At 29.2% G+C, this 23,774-nt stretch overlaps 1 protein-coding gene across 1 annotated transcript; it reads right to left on the reverse strand.

Moving 5' to 3' along the window:
* Nucleotides 1-2,005: 2,005 nt before the first annotated feature.
* Nucleotides 2,006-23,462, reverse strand: LOC100197007 (peptide methionine sulfoxide reductase). Its single transcript, XM_065788960.1, has 4 exons — nt 23,320-23,462; nt 13,657-13,782; nt 9,250-9,501; nt 2,006-2,649 (listed from the first exon to the last, which is right to left on the reverse strand). Exons 3-4 carry the CDS (start codon nt 9,480-9,482, stop codon nt 2,397-2,399), a joined length of 486 nt encoding a protein of 161 aa, XP_065645032.1. The 5' UTR covers nt 9,483-9,501; nt 13,657-13,782; nt 23,320-23,462; the 3' UTR covers nt 2,006-2,396.
* Between the last annotated feature and the right edge of the window lie 312 nt (nt 23,463-23,774).

Below are 23,774 nucleotides of genomic sequence, written 5' to 3' on the forward strand. Positions count from 1 at the left end.
CAAAAACTTCAGTTGTTTTTCAACGGATTTGAATATTTAATCCGTTGAATTAACGAAATTTCGAAGAATCCGTTAATAGTTTATTTTACTCCGTTAATTTTGTGATTTTTGGTTACGAATTACTTCGTTAATTTAACGGAAAAAAGTAATCCGTTACTTTTTCTAACGGATTGTTTTTAGAGTGTAGTAATGTCAAGCAATGGACCTGCTTGTCGGCTATATCATGTGGAACGCGACTAGTAAAATCAAGAGATGATATTGATGAAAAGTTTATCAATATCATCTCTTGAGGTGACAAAGGTAACAAAATCTGAACCATGCAAGATCTACATACCTTATAAAATAAATATATACCTAAAATATATAACCATAAAATACATATTAAATCACATATTAAATACTGTACATATTTCAGAAGTGAAACTCACATTAAAGCATAACAAATTAATATGTAAGTATTACAACTACATATATTTTTTAAAAGATCAAGAATATTTTTTGTTTAAAAGTTTTTTTTTTATATAGATTTTTTGAAAAAGGAATAGATCAATTCAGATGAAAAACAAAATTAGGCCGTACTATTTCATTCTAGAGAAAAGGTTTACAATGAGATATACAAAATAAAGCTTGTTTATTTTTGCATATAGGTTTTTTAGAATGTTATTGTTACGTAGGTTATATTTGTTTTGGGGTTTAATTTTGTAAAGGTTTACAAAAACATTGGGGGACATGAGTTCTTTACATATGTACATAAAACACAAAACATTAAATACATTTAGTTGATAAACATTTAAGGCGTTTATTTGTTTAAATAGCGGTTTAGAGTTTGAAAAACGATTTTCAAAATTTATTAAGCGAGCTGCATGTTCCTGATGCTGATAAAGAGATTTTAGCTTATTTTATGTGTACTTCATCAATACTTCATGTAATATTTGCATGATTTTATGACAATTAATAAATGAGTAGTATGACTGTGTTAATTAGTTTTTGTTTAAAGTACCTCTAGATTTGTATAAAATTCCAATAGTTTTTGCAACTTTATTAGAAATCCTAATGTGTAACCTCCAAGATAGATTTTCTTCAATAAAAACTCCCGAGATTTTCATCATTTTTTTCCTTTTTGGGATGACATTGTCGGGCGTGCTTACAGACAGTATCTGTTTTTTTATAGCTTAAATAGAAAAGTATCCATTTTGTTTTTTTAATATTTAAAGATAGCCTAGCCTATTTTTTTAAACCAAAATAAATTTTTTCAAGTTCGCTATTCATATTATTATAAAGTATGTCTATATTTTCATGTCACAGAAACAAGTTTAGTCTACAAAAATTATTGCCTTTAAATTGGATGTTTGTTAAGATCATTTATATGTATAATGAAAAGAAATAATCCAAGTATGGATCCTTGTGGGAAACCATATATTATTCTCATTAATGTTTAAGATAATGATTTTTTGTTGAAAATAACTTACTTTCGATTAGAGATTTTTTTTTGAACTTGGACTTTTACCTGCTTTCTATAGCATAGGTTTTTGAAAAAACCGGAAGAACAGAAATAGTTATGTAGTTTTTTATATTATTCGGATCTTCTGTTTTAAAGATAAGAATTACTTTTGCTATTTTAAGAGAATCTGGGAAAGAACCTTGTTTAATGGATGCTTTAAAGGTTTCGTAAAGAAAACTTTTCATGACGTCATAAGAACTTAATTTCCGTTGTAAGTTTCATAAAGTTAATATTTTATTGTAAACAAATTTTATATGAAGTTAACCGTCTTAATAATAATTTTATATGAAATTAACAGTCTTAATAATAATGCTGTTACAATCAATGATGTCAAAGTGACTGAGTACATTTAAAAGGGCTGAGTAATAGAAATTCTAGGTGTGCATCTCACATGACCAGTATGTTACATGACCGGTATGTGCACTTTTATTATGAACAACTAAAATAGTAAAACTTAATAAAAGTTTGAGTTTTGGCTTAATATTTCCCACAAAAAGATCACTGTGCGTTGATAACAAATTTATTTCAAATATTTATATATATTCTTTATTAAACAAGCTGTTACATCAACATTTATACAAAATGATTTCGGAACAAATGTGTCATAAGCTCGTATATAACAAAAGAAACAAATGAACTATAAGTTAAATAAAAATTATATTATGCAAGCTGCTACATCAACATTCATGCGATATGATTTCAGAACAAATGTGTCATAAGCTCGCATATTGATAAATGAAATAAATTAACTATAAAAACAAAAAAATATATATTATGCAAGCTGCTACATCAACATTCATGTAGCATGATTTTAGAACAAACGCATTATAAGGCTCCTATATTAAAAATGGTTAAAAGTTTATCTAGAAATATAAATAACATAAACAAATACTAATTATTTTTTACAGACTCCACCCTCACACCCTCCATTCATAGTAGTCTTTTCTACAACTTTTATAATCATTTTAATTAGATCTTCGTTAAGTCCCCACTTGTGGCATTCTTCAGTTAACTTACTCACACTGCCATATCCATTCAAATAACCTGTTAAACGAGCAGCAACGCTTGAATGAATTACTTGAGAATCGGTCAGATTCAAGCTTTGAAAAATCTTTGTATGACGCCTTAGTAAGTACTTTTGGTGGTAACTGTTGTAAAAAAAAAAGTGATAATAATAATAATTTATCTTTTTTACAATTTAAAATAAATTTTTACAATTAAAAAAAAAAATCATCTTTCATTAAGCAAAGCTAAAAATTTAAAAGACCAAACACTGTTCTTAGGGTGAAAAAAAAGACCAAACACCGTTCTTAGAGTGAAAAAAAGACCTAAGATCGTTTTTAGAGTGAAAAAAAAAACACCTTTACTGAAAAGCTGTTTCTGAAAAATAAGTTTTTCTCCTTCCCTTGTCGCAAGATAGTAACTCTTTAGCAACAGGTTCTGTATAAGTTGTCACAAAACCACTAACCACTTGCCCCTCCCTAGAGTGCGAAATAATTTATGGATGACCCCTTATAGTATGGAATAACATTTTTAAAAATAAATTTCAAGTTTCTCATCTGCAGTTTTTGAGAAAATAGTATTGGATCTGTTAAAAAAAATGATTCACATGGCTATCGTTTTGTTGCAAAATGTCAATAAAAAGCAGAACATTTTTTTTGTTTTTTGTAAATGTAAAAAGCTTTTTGATCATCAAAACAGATAAAAAACATTTCTGTAATAAAGGCTAGCAAACTCACATGTCTAAATCATTTTTCAAATTGTAAAGTTGAATAATTTCTAATATTAAATATTAAATTATCTAAAAATTAATTTATTCACAAAATCTTTTATAAGTGATACAAAATCAGATTTTATAGAACAGCCTCTGGAAACAGGTATCCTGGGATAACTTGCTGACCTTTTAATTACTTGCTGTTCCATATTTATGTTACCGAACTTTTTTTCTTAAAAAATAATATCATCTTGAGTCTCAAAAGAGCTAGAACTTCATAACGGTTTCAGAAATAATGGTTTTAAACAAAAGCCAGTTACCTAAATTTTTTATACATTAAAAAAACAATAACAAAGTAATAGCAAGTTTTTAACACTGCTATTTTATTGCACTTTTTTTTTGCACTTTAGCACTCAAGCAAGTATCTGCTGTTATTTTGCACTTTAGCACTCAAGCAAGTATCTGCTGTTATTTTGCACTCAAGCAAGTATCTGCTGTTATTTTGCACTCAAGCAAGTATCTGCTGTTATTTTGCACTCAAGCAAGTAACTGCTGTTATTTTGCACTCAAGCAAGTATCTGCTGTTATTTTGCACTCAAGCAAGTATCTGCTGTTATTTTGCACTCAAGCAAGTATCTGCTGTTATTTTGCACTCAAGCAAGTATCTGCTGTTATTTTGCACTCAAGCAAGTATCTGCTGTTATTTTGTACTCAAGCAAGTATCTGCTGTTATTTTGCACTCAAGCAAGTATCTGCTGTTATTTTGCACTCAAGCAAGTATCTGCTGTTATTTTGCACTCAAGCAAGTATCTGCTGTTATTTTGCACTCAAGCAAGTATCTGCTGTTATTTTGCACTCAAGCAAGTATCTGCTGTTATTTTGCACTCAAGCAAGTATCTGCTGTTATTTTGCACTCAAGCAAGTATCTGCTGTTAATTTGCACTCAAGCAAGTATCTGCTGTTATTTTGCACTTTAGCACTCAAGCAAGTATCTGCTGTTATTTTGCACTCAAGCAAGTATCTGCTGTTATTTTGCACTCAAGCAAGTATCTGCTGTTATTTTGCACTCAAGCAAGTATCTGCTGTTATTTTGCACTCAAGCAAGTATCTGCTGTTATTTTGCACTCAAGCAAGTATCTGCTGTTATTTTGCACTCAAGCAAGTATCTGCTGTTATTTTGCACTCAAGCAAGTATCTGCTGTTATTTTGCACTCAAGCAAGTATCTGCTGTTATTTTGCACTCAAGCAAGTATCTGCTGTTATTTTGCACTCAAGCAAGTATCTGCTGTTATTTTGTACTCAAGCAAGTATCTGCTGTTATTTTGCACTCAAGCAAGTATCTGCTGTTATTTTGCACTCAAGCAAGTATCTGCTGTTATTTTGCACTCAAGCAAGTATCTGCTGTTATTTTGCACTCAAGCAAGAATCTGCTGTTATTTTGCACTCAAGCAAGTATCTGCTGTTATTTTGCACTCAAGCAAGTATCTGCTGTTATTTTGCACTCAAGCAAGTATCTGCTGTTATTTTGCACTCAAGCAAGTATCTGCTTTTATTTTGCACTCAAGCAAGTATCTGCTGTTATTTTGCACTCAAGCAAGTATCTGCTGTTATTTTGCACTTTAGCACTAAAACAAGTATCTGCTGTTATTTTGCACTTTAGCACTCAAGTAAGTATCTGGTTCTTGTATGAATTCTAAATAACTTCTGTTCTTTAATGAAAGTATAAAAGCACTTAAAAAACTTTAATGCTACTGACATTTGTCAGAAATATTTCAGACATTTTGATTTTATATACATTATCTCAGTTAGACACAGAATTTTGTTTAGCACCACTTCTTTTTATCTTTGTTCTATGTCGCTCTCATTCATCTCAAAACTGCACTTTTTTTGATGTTATATCTGATCAAATTGAAATAGCCCTTTCTCTTTATCCTTCAGCCAATATCGTTGTTGCTAGTGACTTTAATGCTCATCACACCAAAAGGCTTGGGTCTAATGTCAGTGCATGCATTAAGGCCCACAACTTTTTACTTTCTCAATCTCTAACTTAAATAGTCAACTTTCCAACTCACTTTCCAGACAATTCGAATCATTTACCTTCTCTACCAAATTTATGTCTTGTTTCTAATCCAAGCCAGTGCTCTATTTTTTCACATTTACCTTTAAGTGCTTCTGATCATGGTTTGATCTCTCTAAAACTGTTATCTCATACTTCTTCATCATCAGAATCCCCTTATCATCGTACCTCTTACAACTACCTTAAAGCTGACTGGGACTCTTTACGTGATTTTCTTCGTGATGGCCCTTAGGTAAAAATCTACCGCCTTCCTGCTGACAAATGTGCTTCTTGCATAACTTCTTGGATTCAGGCATGGAATATTTTATTCTCTCTCGACAATTCCAAGTCAAGCCTCACTCTTTCCTTGGCTTTACTCTCATTGTGCTGCTGCAATTTCCAATCAAAATCATTGTTTTCATATCAATAAGCAAAATAATTCTCCAGAAAACAAACGTCTATTTACTTTTGCTTAAAACAATAAGAAAAAAGTTTTGTCTAATGCCAAAGCCTGGTATTCTCAGGTCACAAAATCTTGTATTTTATCACACAAAAAAAGGCTCTCGTGACTTCTAGAGAATCTTTAATAGTATCTATAATAAGAGCAAATCTGTTATTCTACCTCTCTTGAATGGTTCAGTCACCTCACCTAAAGACAAGACTGAATTGAATCAGGAGCTGTCGTCTATACTTACAAAACTATTTAACAAGTCCTTATCAGATTCTTGTTTACAATAATGCCGGAAAGCACCTATTATGCCCTATTTTCAAAAATTCTGTAGAGCAAATTTCAAAAATTCTGGAGAGCAACTCGACTAACTACCACCCCATTAGTCTTGTTCGCTGATGATACTACCATTTAGTCTTGTCTTGATAAGCCAACACTCTCTGATTGCTTGGAGGGGGCATTTGAGCTTGAAAAGAATCTCACTTTTGCTACAGCTTGGGGCTGTCAGTGACTAGTGAACTTTAATTCACACAAAACTCAATTTTTTTTGGCTAATCGTTATTGCAATAATCTAGATCTTCCTATGATTATGAACAGTAATGTACTCAATGAGTCATCTAGCCTTCATCTTCTACGATTAACTCTTACTTCTGATCTTTCTTGGAAACCATATACCAAATCCATTGCAAAATTAACATCTGCTTAGGTTGCATCTCTTTATCATGCTTGTCACTTTCTTACTCAGGATTCTATTCTTTATCTTAATAAATTTAAAATCCGTCCTTGTATGGAATAATGTTGCTATATTTGGGGCGGATCTTCCAATGATGCTCTTTCTCTTTTAGACAAGGTGCAAAAACGCATAGTAAACATAGTTGCACCTGCTCTTGCAGCCAACCTCCAACCATTATCTAATCGTTGTAATGTTGTTTATCTTTCTCTTTTCTAAAATACTATAATGGGCACTGCTTTAAGAAGCTAGCGTCTTTTGTGCTATCTACTAAAATTCATTCTCATGTTACTTTTCATTCAATTAAGTCTCATACTTTTACTGTGAATGTTCTAAAGTGCTCCAAAAATTTTCATTTGTCTTGTTTTTTCTCTCGAACATCAAAGGCAGCATGGCAGTTTTGGCATACTGAACTGGGTACAAATACAATACAGGACTTGTTACCAAAGAGTTACTACAAATTAAACAATTTAAATTAATAAACTATATCAGCAATTAGATACCAATTAAAAATGCTATTTTATTATATTTATGCAAATATAAAAAACAAAAATGCGGAATTTGTTAATCAAACCATTGTACAACATAGGAATATAAATGACAAGGCCTTTATGTCTAGCAATTACTATAATCGCAGTAGCTCATAATTTGATGTGTGAAGCACTTAATCCTCTGAGGTTTAGGCCATTTCTTGCCTAAAAAACCAGAATTAAAGAAAATTAAACTTAATTAGTACTATAAAAAACCACACTTTGACTATATCAAATATTCTTTTTGATAGATGTTAAACTAGACTTATGATAAGCATCAACGTGTAAAGTGGTTTTGTTTCTAGGGTGCCTAAATAGAAACATTGGAATTGATATTGCTGGGTCAGAAGTCAGTAAAACTATCAATTAAAATTAAAATTCTCTGTTTATTTAAATTTAAAATACTGATACATCAATATACTTATATGTGGTCTTGGCAATGCCCACTGAAAGCAGTAACAAGGACACCTCTCATGCACAGCATAGCAATTGTCAATACTTTGATATTTTACATATGTTGATAGAATCATTCTGTGAGCTACCATAAAGACTTCAACGTTGAAATTTTATTTTTAATGAGAAACTCTCCGTTATTGCAAAGTTATTGCAGCATTAGATATTAATTCAAACCATAGTAGACATTTTCTATATTTTATTTTAGATTCTATGTTTTGGTGTGATGTTTAAGTATTTTGCTTGTTTTAATAAAACAAAATAAAGAAAAAGCTTATTAGTTTATTTTGCAGTAAATCAAGACAAAAAGAAACTTCAATTGGCAAATTTTAAGGTTTATATTATGAAAATTGTTTTTTGAAAGTCTTGCATTGTTTGAAAAGAGAGTAATAAATCAATAATAACTTTGTGATATTTGATGCAGGCAATCTGCAGTGCTTGAACTAGACTGAGCAATGAAAGCCCAGAGAGATAAAAAATATTTTTATTAAAAAAAATTATACAAAGGAGGATAAGTAATACAAACAAAGAAAAATAACCAGATGTTTAGAATAAACACAGAGTTTTTTAAGGATTGAAAGCTTATACACAAATCACAGTCAACAGTAATTTTATCATTAAAGTATACCTAAATTTATCAAAGTTTTATTGTTAAAGTAAAAAACAAACCTAAAACAGATTGCATAAGCAACATATACAACCAAAAATCTTCATTAGATATAATGATTACTTTAAAACAAATATAGTTTTGGTTAATTGGTTAAATACGGATGAATCGTAATTACAGAAATATTAAAAAAACAATGTAACTTATTAATTATTTGGAATTAATTAGTTTAAAAAAAATCGATTAAAAAAAAAATTTGTACAACCAAATAAAAATGAAAATTTTTATTTGGTTGTACAAAAATTGGAAATTTTGTTAATTTTATAATGATTTCAAATTTTTTTGAAAAAAAAAATTTGAAATCATTATAAAATTAACAAAAAAGAGACTAAAATAATTTCGATTTCTTCGAAGTTCAAATTATAAAACTATTTACTATTTTGTGCAAAATTCAATTCTAATTAATAATTTGCAACAACAACAAAAATTATCCAGTTTTTGTAAAAGTAATAAAGAAATTTTAAAAATTAAAAGAATAAAGAAATTTTAAAATTTCTTTTTCAAATTTAAATTCGTAACTTTTTGAAATTTTGAAAGTTAAAACAACCTTTAAAGATTTTAAAGATAAGAAGCAGTTTTAACATATACAGTTTTTTGCATATTTGTTTAAGTTAAAAGTTAATTTAAAATTATCATTTTTTTTTAACTTTAATAGTCAAAAGCTACATCAAAAGACAATGAAAAAAAGTTAACACTAATGAGCTCACCATGAGAATCTACTCATTACTTGCATTTAAAGTGTTTTAATAACTAAAATACTTATATGCATGTTTATCTTAAATTAAAATATTTTAATTTTTTATTAAAAACAACCCTAGCCTTCAAACCCAACTTAACATACAACTTTTAGAATATGGAAAAACTACCATATTCATTTATTAAAAAAACTGTAATTCACTTAAACTACGCTAGTCATACCATTTAGAATACAATTTTTAGAATAAAAATTAAAAAATAGCAATTTAAAAAAGTTTTAGTAAGCTTTATAATTTCGTTTTATAATAACATAATAAATAATAATTGAGTGAAACTATTTCACAATAGCATACAAAAATTTATTAAAATGATCTACATTGTAATTAGTAATGTATATATAAAAAAAATTTAATGAAATAGAAGTAAAATATTTTTTGAAAATTAAAACACTTACTTTTCAGCATCATAAAATCTTTCAGCTGGAAGAATCTTTGTTTGGATTTTTTTGGGGGTATTTTTTTGCATAAGTATTAAAGAAGACTGAGCAAGAGATTGTTGTTCTTCATCATGATAAAAGATAGCTGACATATATTGTGTTTTATTTACAGCGGTTGAATCGTGATACTTCCAAAACATATCTAAGAGTGCACTATAGTTTGTTTCAGATGGATTATATTGAATTTCCATTGTCTCTGTATGATCACCACTAAATTATAAACAATAACAAAAATTTTAAATGAAAAATTTTTAAAAGTTATTTTGCTTTATTGGTAATTGACTTAAAATTTTAATAAGGACATCAATAAAGATACTGAGAATATAATACATATATGCAAATAAAGATAAGCAATAAAGATTATATGAGTATCAATAGTAATCATCATCATCATCTCATAATCCCTATTCTCCAATATACAGGATCTTACTTAACTGAAGCTTTTTAATGCCATCTGCAATGCATTCGCCTCAAGTTGGTTTACCTCTACTTCTTTTTCACCTAAAACTTCTAACTATCTAAATACTGATACCCAATCATCAAGGACTTTAAACTCTACAACAAGGTCTTTACATGCTCAAACAACATCCTTGACGCACTCTTTTAGATACATTCCATATTCCCAATTCCAAGATCATTGCTTCTTTTGCTATCATTCAGGGTCACACCACACAACTATCTAATCATCATTTTCTTATTATTTAAACTTTATAACATTTAATTTAAAGTTGAAATTCTAAGTTTTAACTTATCATAGTTAAAAAAACTTGAAATTAAATATAATTTCTAGATAAAAAATTTAATTTTGTATTATATTTTATGCAAAATATATTTGCAACTTTTTTACTTAATCTTTCTTAAAATTTTTTTACATAAAAATAAATTTTTATGAAATATTTTCAAACAAATTGTTTAAGAGTATTCTCTTCACAAATGGAATTAAACTTTATGTCAAAAGAATTTGATTCAAAGTAAATTATTTTGATATAAGTTTTATTTATAAACATAAATTGTGTCGACGAATATATGCTCGGTAACTGATGGAATTTATTTATATGTTTTCATAATATTTATTAAAATATTTTATTGATTACTTATTTAAAAAAAAAATTGCGAGAACAAAGAGATTATAAGGTTTTATTATAAGTTTGTTTTAAAAAACAAATAATAAAGAAAAATAAACTTTTTTAAATTCCTAATTTTGATTTAAAATTTTTTTTATAATTACATAGTTAAAAAGATTTTTAAAAAAAGAGTTTAAAAACATGGTTTAAAATTAAATTTAATCACAATGGGGTACTTTAAAAAGCATTAATAACGCAACTTAAATTTTAACGATGTAAATATGAAAGCTTTGTTGAGTTAAATTTACATTCATTATGCTTTTTCATAACACAATAGTATTTTGTAACAAGGTTTGAAGAGATATCAGAACTTTAAATACAATTTTTAAAGATGATCATGAAAAATTTTATTAAAAGTGGCCTTCTGTTGATTTGGGGCTGATTGCATTTTTTATAGATGTAATGTGGCCTTTTATTTGTGACATCAAATTTAATCTCAAATTTTGGCTTGAGAAGTCAGTGTTCAATGTTCATCTTTAGTTGTCAGCTTTACTCCTGTTACTCTTTCTTTTTACAAAAAGTTTTGAGTGGCAAAAAAAGTCATGAGACTTTTTTTCGTGAGACAAAAGAAAAGTCATGAGACAAGAGACAAGTCATGAGACATGAGACAAGCCACAACTTTAAAGAAGTTTACCTATTTGAGTGCAACCAAGAAAACTACATAAGCCAAGCTGTCTTAAATGTTCTTGATTATTTTTGTTGTAGTATATATTTTGTCTAGTTTCTTTTTGTCAATTGTAAGATGGCTCCATTGTGTTTCATGGAGCAAAATAGTTACAAGCCATAACTGAAATATTTTTTTTATTAAAATAATTTCTTTTTAATTCTTGCTCAATCTTTAATCAAATTTAAATTAGTTGAATGTTTAAACATTAAATTTTAAAAGAAATTTAAATTACTAAGACTTCTTTTTTTAGAAAAAAAATACCATGTGTTTAATATTTTTTATTACAATGGTTTTAATTGACAAAGTTTAAATAATTTATTTTAATAAAACAAAAGGTTCAACGTTGTTATTGATTGAAATGCCCATTCACATCATTCACATCATTCAAAATGGCACTAATACATTTAAAAAATTATAAACTTGCATTTTGAATTGAAAGAAAATTTTCAAACTTATTTTGAATTGAGAAAAAATGCAACTTCAATGATTACATTTTATTTAATACACTCACATTTTGAATTAAAAAGAAAACATGCTTCAAAATGCAACAATGACTTAGTAAAAAACATAGTCACACTTCGAAACATTTTAAATCACATGCATGTCTAAGTTAATTTAAGTCAGTTTTTTTAATTATGTTTAATAAAATCATATAATGCGTTGTAGTACATTCAGTTTTTAAAGTAGTGTATAATTTATGTATACTTTTAAACATGTACCTAAAATGCTTTTTTAAAGGTTTCTTTTAAAAAATCACAAGGAACAAAATCTTCATAGTTTAAAATATACTTTAATTAATAAAAACTGTTTTGTAAGTAACCAACTGTCTGATTGTCCTGCAAGGCTACATGGAGGCATTTTTTTCCCAAAATTTAAATTGCTATTTCAAAAAATGCTTTACAACACACTAGTATTATTTTCTTCATATTTATCCCTTTTGTTTGTATTCAATCTTTTTGATACTGATATTGTAGTATTATTTATTCTTCTATCTCAGCAATCATGCATTAATTATCTGTATAGAATAGAACCCATGATAAAACAACACTGAACTCTTCAGAGAGAGCTTCCAAAACAAAAATAAAAGTGAAGTTCTTAGAATTGAACCTTAATGAAAGTGAGGTTCTTAGAACTGAACCTTAATAAAAGTGAAGTTCTTAGAACTGAACCTTAATAAAAGTGAAGTTCTTAGAACTGAACCTTAACATTATTACTATTGCTCTAAATATTTTGACATTTTTACACACAGCCATAACAGCTGTTATAAACCCTCTATCAACATCTTAATAATATAAGATCAACTGCACTACCTCTCTGGGGTAGGTACACAAATGCAATCGTTTGAAATAACATTAGTCTAAAAGAGTTCACACTGGCAGTTTTTATTAAAAAGGAAGGTTTAATAAGCTCAAAGTAACTTTAAATGTTTAACTTTTTGTATATTTAGCTTTTGTTTAACTTGTTTAAATTTTTTATATAATATAATTAAACTTTTATAAACAGATTAATTAAAAATAACAAAATTTTAATTTAAAAAGATTTTTGTAATCTATTACCCCCTGATCTTTACAATAAACCAAAACGGACTTAAAATAGTCTTGTTTTGCAGCGGTAATTTAATTTGTAAAATTTTGTCATATTTTATATAGTTTTACAATTATCTTACATCCATTTGTTGCTTCTCATAAACTTAAATTTTTAATCTTTTTATTTGTTATATTATGAAAAATAATAACATATTCTATAAGCATTTTAAAAACAGTTTGGTTTAATTAAGGAGATCAAACGCAGTGATTAATTAAAAACTTTAAATGTCTTTTTCTAGAACAGCAAAAATGGACTTAAGATATTCTTGACAGTTCAAAAAAGTGTTTTTAAATAATAATAAAAAGATAATATAATAATAAAACTAGAACTCTCAATATATTTGATATAACTCTCAAGTATATAAAAGAAAACCATTGATTTAAAACTAAATATTTGTAAAAAATCAAGATTTATTTCATATATAATACGCGTCAACGAAATTAATTAAAAGAATTTTTAAGGAATTTTGTGGAACTTTATGATCCCTTACTGATAACTCCCACAATGTACAAGATTTTGATGCTCGGCACAAACATCTTGTACATTGTGGCTCGGCACAAACATCTTGTACAACAAAACTTTTGATATTCTGTCAAAAAAAGGAACTTTTTCTGTTATTATTAATTTTTCTTTTTCGAGAAAATATTAACCTACAAAAATTCTAAAAAGTTTCAGTTAGGCTGTAGCTGAAATTTTGATTATAACTTTTTTATTCACAAAATATTTTGTGAACATTGTAATGATTTTCAACTCAACATTTTTTAAGTAAAAATTTAAAATTTGTAAGCAAAAAAATTTAAAAGAATTCTATTAAACCACATTCTGAAATTTAAAAAAAATTTGATGTTTTTTTTGCAACATAACTGACATATTAGGAAAAATTTATTGGAATATTTAACTTCATTAACAATATATGCTGAATTTCAGGTAGATTTAATAATATTATTTTTTGTTTTTATGAAAAGTTAAAATTATGAAAACACTTACAGGTTATGGTAAGTTGGAAACGGATGTTTTCCACCAGTATATCCAACTTTGGTTGTTATAACACCGGGGGCACAACCAAACTGTGCCTCCGGAAACCAAAATCATGCCATAGCAAAAGTTGCTTTTCTAAAATAAGAACTTTGTTTAAAAAAATTTTTTTTTTAAATAAAAGTATAGTAAAAATTTAAAATAAATCAAAAATAATATCAAACTAAAAATTTATATAAGTAATGTTGAATTTTTTTTATCTTTGCACAACAATTTGCATATGTAACTGGTAAATTTACGCCATTTTAATTGTTATAATTTAATATTTTAATTTGATTCATACCAAACAATTATTATAATAAAATATGAAAGGCTGATTTTTTTTTTAAATATTTTTTTAAATATATATTTTACTTGTTTACTAACTAAAAAAAAATGTATATTGAAGACATACATTGCTATAACAATAATGAAGGTGTGCCATTTTTATAATTTTTCAACTTGGAGCTGTATAAACAAATGCAACACAATTTGAACAACTTTTAAGAATATAAATGAAAGCTTTTTATAAGAATATTAGTTTGTGTACAGACCTTTTACTTATTTGATTATACCAAAATTAGCCATTTTTGATTATATGATACAAAATTTATAAATAAACAATCACAAAATAAAATCTTGGTGTATGCCATTTTCTACTTCAAAACTATTTGATTTTATTTCTCTCCATGCAAAAGATATTAGTTGATTACTATACCAAGTTGCAAGCAAACAAGGAATTTTTTTAATACACCTATATTTCAAATTTTGCAGAATATTAACCAGTAATTAACACAGTTAAATTCTTTATTGAAATCTAAACAAAAATGCAAATGCACGACTTTCAATAGAATATAGTAGTATACATATACTTGCAATGTTATTTTTATCTTTATCATTGTCATTCCAACCTAAAATATTTAAAGTTTTAATGTTTAAAAACAATAAGAGGTACATTTTCAGATATAATTGTATTCTACTTATCAGGCTGACAAATATAATGTAGTGTGCAGGTAGTTGTGTAGTGGTAGAGCACTAGCCTCATAAATGAGAAGTGACAAGTTCAATCCAAGTTCAAATTGTTTCTTTGCACAGTGGCCTTGTTCAACAAGGTTCGTGTTTTGGAATTGAGAGCAACAACTAACTTTTGTTTATGTTTCTTATTACACAGGGACTGAAAAATTTCAGAATTTTTTTTTTTAGTCACTGTTTATTTATCTCCATTTAACAAATAATGCTACAGAGAAACTCATGCAATAAAATCGCCATTCCAACTAGCTCATTTAGTCCAAAGAAATTTAAGGAAAACTGTAACATGGAATGGGTATCATAGCATCACTATACGCAATGAAGATAGGCATCTCACCACCTTCATTACACATTTTGGACCTTATAGATACATTCCAGCTCCACAAGGTTTTGTATCGGTATTTTTGTATTGTATATCTTGTACTTGTATCTGTATATCTATTTGTATCTTTACAGCAGAAATGGCTACAACAGAGGTTTTGACGAAATTGTAACAGTCTTTAATGGCAAACAATAATGGTTAGTTGAGACCCTCCACTACTGCTGTATAGACAGATGGAAAATAACTCTTGCCGAGTCCAGAATCTTGTCACCTACAAAAAAAACGATACACACCAGTTGAGGTTGAAATGCTAGGTATGGCATGGACACTGGAGCAGACAAAATATTTCACACAGGGATGTGATATCCTTTTGGTAGTAACAGGCCATAAACGGCTTGTCAAACTATTAGGAGCTAGAACCCTAGATGAAATTGCTAACACACTATTTTTCTGACTAAAACAGAGAAACTTGCATTAGAAATTTTAAAATCAACCAAGAAAAACTGCACTCAGCCCACCAAAAAGTATCAGAAATGACAGCCAGAGTTTAAGCTTCTGTTTTCTAGCTGGGTATCACTTACAGCATACAAAGTAAGCGCAATATAACTGATGCAGATAACTTTGTAGCTGTAATCAAAACGCACTTTCTAATGCACAACTACCATCCATTCAACCACACTCCCTGTGACGCCATATGAATGGATATTTGATATTTTACTATTTTAAAACTCACTGAGTCCTCATCTTTACATCTTCTTGGATTCTTATTAACTAATGACCTTTCATGGAAACTATATATACAATCAATTGCTAAATTAGCATCTGCTAATTTGGTCCTATATGGAATACTGTTGTCATATCGGGCTGGTTCTTCTAATGATGCTCTTTCTCTTCCTGACAAGGTCCAAAAACACATTGTAAATGTAGCTAGACTCGCTCTATCTGCTAAGCTTGAGCCTCTTTCCCATCGCCGTAAAGCTGCAACTCTTACTCTTTTCTACAAATACTACCATGATCACTGCTTAAAGGAGCTATCATCACTAGTTCTATCAACTAAAACTCATTCTCACTTGACTTGTCATTCAGCAAATTCTTATTCTTTTACTGTATCTGCATGCTCTAAAAACTTTAATTTGTCTAGTTTTTTCCCCAGCACTTCAACCCTTTGGAACACTCTCCAATCGTCATGTTTTCCTGACTCATACAACCTTTAACTTTTCAAGTCTTCTGTCAATCAATTTCTTGCTCTATAAATCTATTCTTTTTTTCTAGTAACTCCTAACTTAATAATGGTTGCTTGCAGATTTATTGGGAAAGAATCAGAATTAAAAAAACAAAACAAAAAAGCTTTATTTACAAGCATTTATTGTTGTGTAAAAACATTAGAAAGTTTACATAACATAACAAACAAAAAAATAACTTTGCTATATTTTCAACTATTAAATTTATGGATTTATCAAAAAGATTATATAAACAATTGTTTTCATTGTTGTTTATAAAATGAATTGTATAAATTGTTTTAAAAACATTTACATTCATTGTAAAAAATACACTTTCTAACTAAATATCTCTCGATAATTCAAGTGACATTTTTTATAGTAAACAATCAGTAATAGTGTTTGGTCGCATGCCTTTTCTGTCCACCACTGGGCTACACAGGTAACCAGGCAAAGAAATGTCGTTATTGCAACTTAAAGTGTCACATGTGGAAGAATAGGAAGGAGAATTAAAAGTGGAACAAGTTGAAATTAGTGAAGGATCAGCTAAGGGAAACACTACTGATGCGAATGAAAATGAAAGTAATTTTTTAGCCTTGTATTAAAAAGGTGAGGAACCTGAGAGGGTAAATGGACCAGCTATGATAAATGTAAAAATCAATGGTAAAGAGGTTTGCATGGAAGTTGATATAGGGGCTGCTGTTTCCATAGTGGGTGTTTCAGCTTATAGAAGAGTAAAAAGAATAAAGGAAGGTTACGAAGGTCTGAAGTGGTTAAACAGAAAGACTTATGCATTAAAGCTTGTTAGACTTGAAGTAATAGAGCTTGTTGAAGTAGATTATAAAAGACATATGTGCGACATATATGTCACAGTTTTCTCATCACTGTAGTTAAAGGAAATATACCTACATTAATGGAAAAAAATTAGATTCAGAGACTAAACCTGGAATGGGTGAAATTGTGTAAAAGAATGAGAAAAGTCAAATTTTGCAATAGGTTTAATTTAAGGGTAAAGGCTTTAGTGGCAAAATTTCCAGTGGAGTTTAATGATTATTTAGGGTACTTAAAGATTTCAAATGTAACATACCTATATACGAAGTTTTTAAACCAAGACCACTACCATATGCTTTGATAATTAGGATTGAACAAGAGCTTAGAAGACCAAGGGATTTAGAGAAAGGTTCAGTAATCAAAATGGCCAGCACTTATAGTGCATGTTCTAAAGAATTCAAAAGAACCTATGGATCCATTACATATATGTGGGGATTATAAAATTATAATATATCAAGCTGCCTCCTGGATACCTATCAAATACCAAACACCACTGATCAGCTAGTCACTATCGCAGCAGGACAGAAATACATCAAGTTTGACTTGTCCGAAGCATATCAATAACTTGAGTTAGATGAAAATTCACAAGTTTTTAACAATAAATATGTGTCAAAATTTATAAAAGCCAACTCATCTTCAGTTTGGTGTTCATAGTGTAACTAGCATTTTTTATAGAGAAATGGACAGAAGGTTGAGCAGGTTACCATTTGTGAAAGCAAAAGTAGATGATATGATCATTTCTGGAAAAGCAGAAATAAAGCGCTTAAATCACTAAGAATCTGTATTAAGAATCTTGAAAGAATCAGGGTTAATTCTTAAAGCACCTATATGCTCTTTCACACGACCTTAAGTGATATTCTGTGGTTTTATAATCAGCCAAGAAGGCTGCAGACCAACAACACAAACCATGGAAGCAGTCATGGATGTTCCGGGACCCACCAATATCAAAGAGTTAAGGGCATTTTTAGGAAAGGCAAACTATTACAATGCTATTGATTGTATCAAAAGGAAAAATTTAAAGGCTAGAGATAGTATCTTGATAAAAATACTCATCTTGGGCTGACATTAAATTCATCCGGCTATTGTCTTGTCGAAGGCCTCTTAGGTAAAGACTTAAGGGGTACACAAATTCTATTTGCTGACCAGCTTGGCACTTCTTCTTTATCTATTAGGCTAGAAAGATGTTTTTATAATAAATTGTTTAGAGTTTAAGATGTTGAATGCTGGATCTTTTTGACTCATTTCATGGATTTTGCTTGTATCTTTTGATGATTAGGCAACTCATTCTATTATATCCTAATGAAGATACAGCTTTAAAACTCAGTTTTATGATTCTGAGGCGACCTGGTAGTCAAGTTTCCCAAACTCTGTAGTAGCTCTCAGAGAGGCTAATTCCATCAACAGCTGTAAAATATCAGAGTACTAACAGTGCCATGTTGTTCATGGATTGTGTCCCTGTTCATACTTTTGGTATGCATTGTTGGCTAAATATGCATTGTTGGCTAAATTTAGAGCCCTTTGTTACAGCTTAAGGTTTACTATTAGTAATGAGGAAATTGGTTAGACTATTAGATAGTGTATTGAGTATAATCTGTGCTCTGAGTCAAGTTCTTTAACCAATTTAAAAAATGACTTAAGTATCAAAAACTTTAAAACACAATAAACTATTGTCATCACTAAGTTCTCTTAATATATCATACATAAAATTTTTTGTGGTCTTTAAAGTAACTTTTCTTCTGTTGAGTCTTATCTCTTGCAAAGTTTACTAGACCTACTTTCTCTTTGTAAGACTAATTTGAGCCCAGTTGCTTCATTTCATTTCTCAGTTGCTTCATCTTAGAGTTGATGGTTGTCTTTTTTTAATTCATAAATACTCCAATAGTCACATGCTTAGTCTGGCCATTTACATTCGAAAGAATTCACCCATTAGTCGGAAAAATAGGCTTGGATCCACAAACTATTCTTTTATGTGCTTTCATTTAGCACCACTTCACTATTACCTTTTTCTTTGTCCTATATCTCTCTCCTTTATCTTAAAACTGCACTCTTTTTGATGTTATTTCTGATCAAAATGACCAAAAATGCTTTTTATGTAACTTCTTGGATTCAAGCTGGCATAGAACCCTTTACTCCTTTTCAACAATTTTCAAGTCAAGCCTCATTCTTCACCGTGGTTTTCCGCTCATTGTGCTGCTGCAATATCCAATTTTAACCATTACTTTCATATCTATTGCCAAAATAATTCTCCAGAAAACAGACATGTTTACTATTGCTAGAAACCATTGTAAAAAGGTTTTGTCTAACGCCAAAGCCCGCTATTCTCAGGTCACAAAATCTCGTATTTCATATAAAAAATTAGGCTCAACAGACTTCTGGAGAATCTTTAACAGTGTCTATAATAACGACAACTCTGTTATTCCACCTCTCTTGTATGGTTCAGATTTCACCCCCTTCTCAAAACTTGTCATCAATATCATCTCTTGATTCCACTAGTTGCATTCCACCTGATATAGCCGACAAACAGGTTGATTCAATGCTTGACACTCATATCACTCCAGCTTCTGTATCTAAAGTGGTTTCCTGTTTAGACTCTTCTGCAGCTTGTGGTCTGGACAACATACCTATTAGAGTCTTGCAGAAGTGTTCTCTGGAGCTGTCATCTATACTTTCAAAACTATTTAACAAGTGCTTATAAAAGTTTTGCTTTCCAGCCTACTGGAAAACGGCATCTGCTATTCCTATTTTCAAAAGTTCTAGAGAGCCATCTGACATCTGTCCCATTAGTCTTCTTCTTATCATAAGCAAGGTTTTTAAGTCTTTAATTAACAAACACTTAATCTCTCATCTTGAATCTAATAACTTACTTTCTGATCACCAATATAGATTTCTTCTTGTTCTACTGCTAATTTGTTAACGGTAATAACCAATAAGTTTTATTGTGCATTAGATATATGTGGAGAGGTTAAAGCTACTGCTACCAACATTTCTAAAGCCTTTGATAAAGTTGGGAATGCTGGTCTTCTCCATTAGCTCTTTCCTAACACTGTATCAGATAACATATTTAAGATTATTTTGTGATTAAACTGTAAGAATCCTCTCTTAGCAATTGTTGTATAAAAGTTGTCCTTGATGGACAGTACTTATCTTTATTTCCTATAACTTAAGGAGTTTTTTAAGGTTGTATTCTTGGCCCTATACTTTTTTTAATTTAAATTAATGATCTGCTAGATATTCTCACATCTAAGGTAGCATTGTTTGCTGATGATACTACCATTTATTTTTGTCTTGATAAGAAGCCAAGACTTTCTGATTGCTTGGAGGGGCATTTGAGCTTGAAAAGGTTCTTACTTCTGCTACAGCATGGCACTCTCAGTGGGTGGTGATTTCAGATAAAACTCAATTTTTTTAGCTAATCATTATCACAACAATCTAGATCTTCTATATTTATGAACAGTAATGTACTCGAAGAGTCATCTAACCTTCGCCTTCTAGGATTAACTCTTACTTCTTATCTTTCTTGGAAACAATATATCAAATCAATTACAAAATTAGCAACTGCTATGATTGCATCTCTTTATCATGCTCGCCACTTTCTTACTATGGATTCTATTTTTTATCTTTATAAATCTCAAATCTGCCCTTGTATGGAATACTGTTGCCATATCTGGAGCAAATCTTCGAATGATGCCCTTTCTCTTTTAGACAAGTTGCAAAAATGCATTGTAAACAAAGTTAAACCTGCTCTTTCACCATTTAACCTTTAACCATTTTAAACAAAGTTATACCTGCTCTTTCACCATTTAACCTTTAACCATTTTCACAATGTCCTTATGAAGCTCCTCTTTTTCTTTTCTAGAAACACTATAATGGCTGCTCTAAAAAGCTAGTGTCTCTTGTGCATCTACTAAAACTCATTCTCATGTTAATCATCATACAATTAAGTCTCATCTTTTTACTGTGACTGTTCTAAAGTGTTTCAAAAATTCTTATACTTCTAGTTTTTTTCCTTGAACATCAGTTCTTTGAAATTCACTCCCTTCTAATTTTCTTGATTTGTATATATAATTTGCAATCTTTTAAGTCGTCTGCTTATCGTTATTTTGCTTTATAAACTTTATCTTTCTTCTTACAGTAAATTCTAACTCTAATAGTGGTTGTTTGCAGCCTCATTGGAAGTGAAGATATAAAAGAAAAAAAAACAAAATAACAAAAAACAAACAAACAGAAGATGACATAAATGGTCCTTTGCCAAACAATCAAATGCCTGAAACAACTGAAATGAAAACATGTATAATGAGTAGTCCCATATGAAAACATGTATAATGAGTGCGACCCAATTAACAAGGAAAACGATCCCAACAGAGTATGTAAACAGTCAGAAAGTAAAGACTTTAGTCCCGAGAGATCATGTGAACAACTCAGACCATTCTCTAAGCCCATTACTACAAAAAACTGAAGGTCAAGTTGAACCTGTCATAAACCAGCATACTTAGTACAGTTTGAATATTTTATGGGTGGAGGATTGTTGTAACTGCTTAATCCAGTTCCCAGCAAAGTATGTGCATACATTGTTTTGTGAGTTTGCCATGCAGCCCTTGAGTGACAATCACAAGAAGTATTTGTTGTTATTTTTATGGACTTATTTTTGGTTATTACAACTGATTGTAGTTATTATATTTAATGGTTATTATAATTGTGTTTTTTTTTACATTGTAGTATTCCTTATTAACTGTGGTTATAATAGACTATAACTAGAAAAAATAAACATCATGTCAACGTTCCCTTAGAATAATGAAATATGGCTAAAATTATAATCAAAAAGAAGGCTGAAAACTTTGATAAAACTATAAACTTGTTAAAAGAAAAAATACTGTATTCCTACAGTAGAAATATTGTTTTACTTCTTACACTAGCACCCAAAAGTTTGCAAATATTAATATAATAAAATAACTCATAGAATACCAGGCAAAAATGCCTAGAAAAAATACATAAAAATAATAATCTTTAGCAATTTCTCTATTGTAAAAAGATAATGATTACATAAAGATGCAAAAGAAATCGATTTAAACACATCGTGGCTCAAGTAATTTTTGTTTGATATGCAGCCATGGTGAAGTGGTTAGAATTCTAGCTCAGTACCAAAAGGTCTGACGAAAGAAAACCCAAAAAGTGATTGGTTAAAAAAGATGCATCAACTTCCTAGTTAAATGCTCTTCCGCTGTGCTCTGTGGTAAGACCGTAAGGACTTTCTGGGAGCACCTTAATAACCAAAATAATATGTAATATAAAAGAACTATATGAATAATACGAAGAAAATTTAAATAACCTATTCAAAATTTGCTTTGTTCAGACAAGATGATGCATTTTTCCAGGTGCAAGTGGATGCATTTTTCCAAATGATGCATTTTTCCAGGTGCAAACGGTACACATTCTGTTAATGCTTGTACCAATCAAAAAGATAGCATATTGCAAGTGAATGCCATAAACATTAGTGAAAAAAATATGGATTTACTTTCAAAAACTATTTGGGTAGGAACCAGGGATGTGGTGGCCCATGCGGGATTCTTACATAGGCCTTGCACTTTTAATGTAAAAATGGGCCTTTTAACAAATTTTACTTATTTCTACATTCTAAAGAAAATCCACAAATATTTTTAAATTTACTATATTTATGTTTGTGAAGCATAAACAATTTTGCAGTCTTTTTTGATATTTAAATAAAAAAACTCATAGAAAAAATAAAATTGATTATGTTTTAGTAAAAGTTTTTCAAGTTTTACACTGTATTGTTTTGTATCATATCATAAATACATCAGAAAAACAATCATCAGCAATGGTTGTTTTTCTGATATTCATTTATTTTAGCATCATAAAGTTTTATAGAAAAACGTATAAGCTTTGAAAGTTTTAACCTATATTTAAATGATATATAACATATGTTAATTATAAATGACTTTGTAGTTATAAAATATTTAAAAAAGTAATTGTTAATACAATCACTTCTAAGACATAATATATAAAACAAATGAAATAAGTACTAAAAGGTAAACGATAACTATTATAACCTATTTTAAAAACATTAAACGTTTTAGGTGAAAAATAATACCAGGTAAATTATAAAGGTAAATAGTAAAATTAGAAATATAATAATATGATGATAAAAGTATAAGTAAATATTTAAAATTCATCATGATTTTTATAACAGATTCTTATAATAATCTAAATGTTAAAAGGTACCTTAACTGAATTAAACTTGTATCTTCTGCTGACATAGTTAAAGAAGAAGAATTAAAAACAGAAAATGATTTTACTATACTTCTCCCTAAAGATAAAAGCATCGAAACCTTAATCATTAGATATAAGCAATTTCGACACAAGATGGTTAGTTAACTTATATAACGTAACGGAACTTCTTAAATATTATATAACGTATCTTTGGTTTTTTTAATTAATAAATACCAGTTCCAATCTTTAAACTAATCTTAAACTTAATCCTAAATCTTGTTAGTATGGGAATTCTAAGCACGATTTAAAAGGCAACAGTTAAATAATTACATCAAAAAACACAACCGGATCTCACTCAATGTAACCGGATCTCATCAAGTACCTGTTACCATTAGTACTGAAAGCAGTAGGGGCGTAATAGTAAAGTATAAGTTCCGACTGAAACCCTTCCCAAAATAATACCAACT

The sequence above is a fragment of the Hydra vulgaris genome, chromosome 01 (assembly GCF_038396675.1).
Source record: "Hydra vulgaris chromosome 01, alternate assembly HydraT2T_AEP".
In the NCBI taxonomy this organism is placed as follows: Eukaryota; Metazoa; Cnidaria; class Hydrozoa; order Anthoathecata; family Hydridae; genus Hydra; species Hydra vulgaris.

Excerpts from the sequence above, each read along its gene's own strand:
- LOC100197007 (XM_065788960.1), bottom strand. The coding sequence starts at position 9,482 with ATGGAAATTCAATATAATCCATCTGAAACAAACTATAGTGCACTCTTA. Across the intron at positions 2,650-9,249 it reads AGATTTTATGATGCTGAAAA|TTACCACCAAAAGTACTTAC; the intron begins GTAAGTGTTTTA and ends TTTTTACAACAG.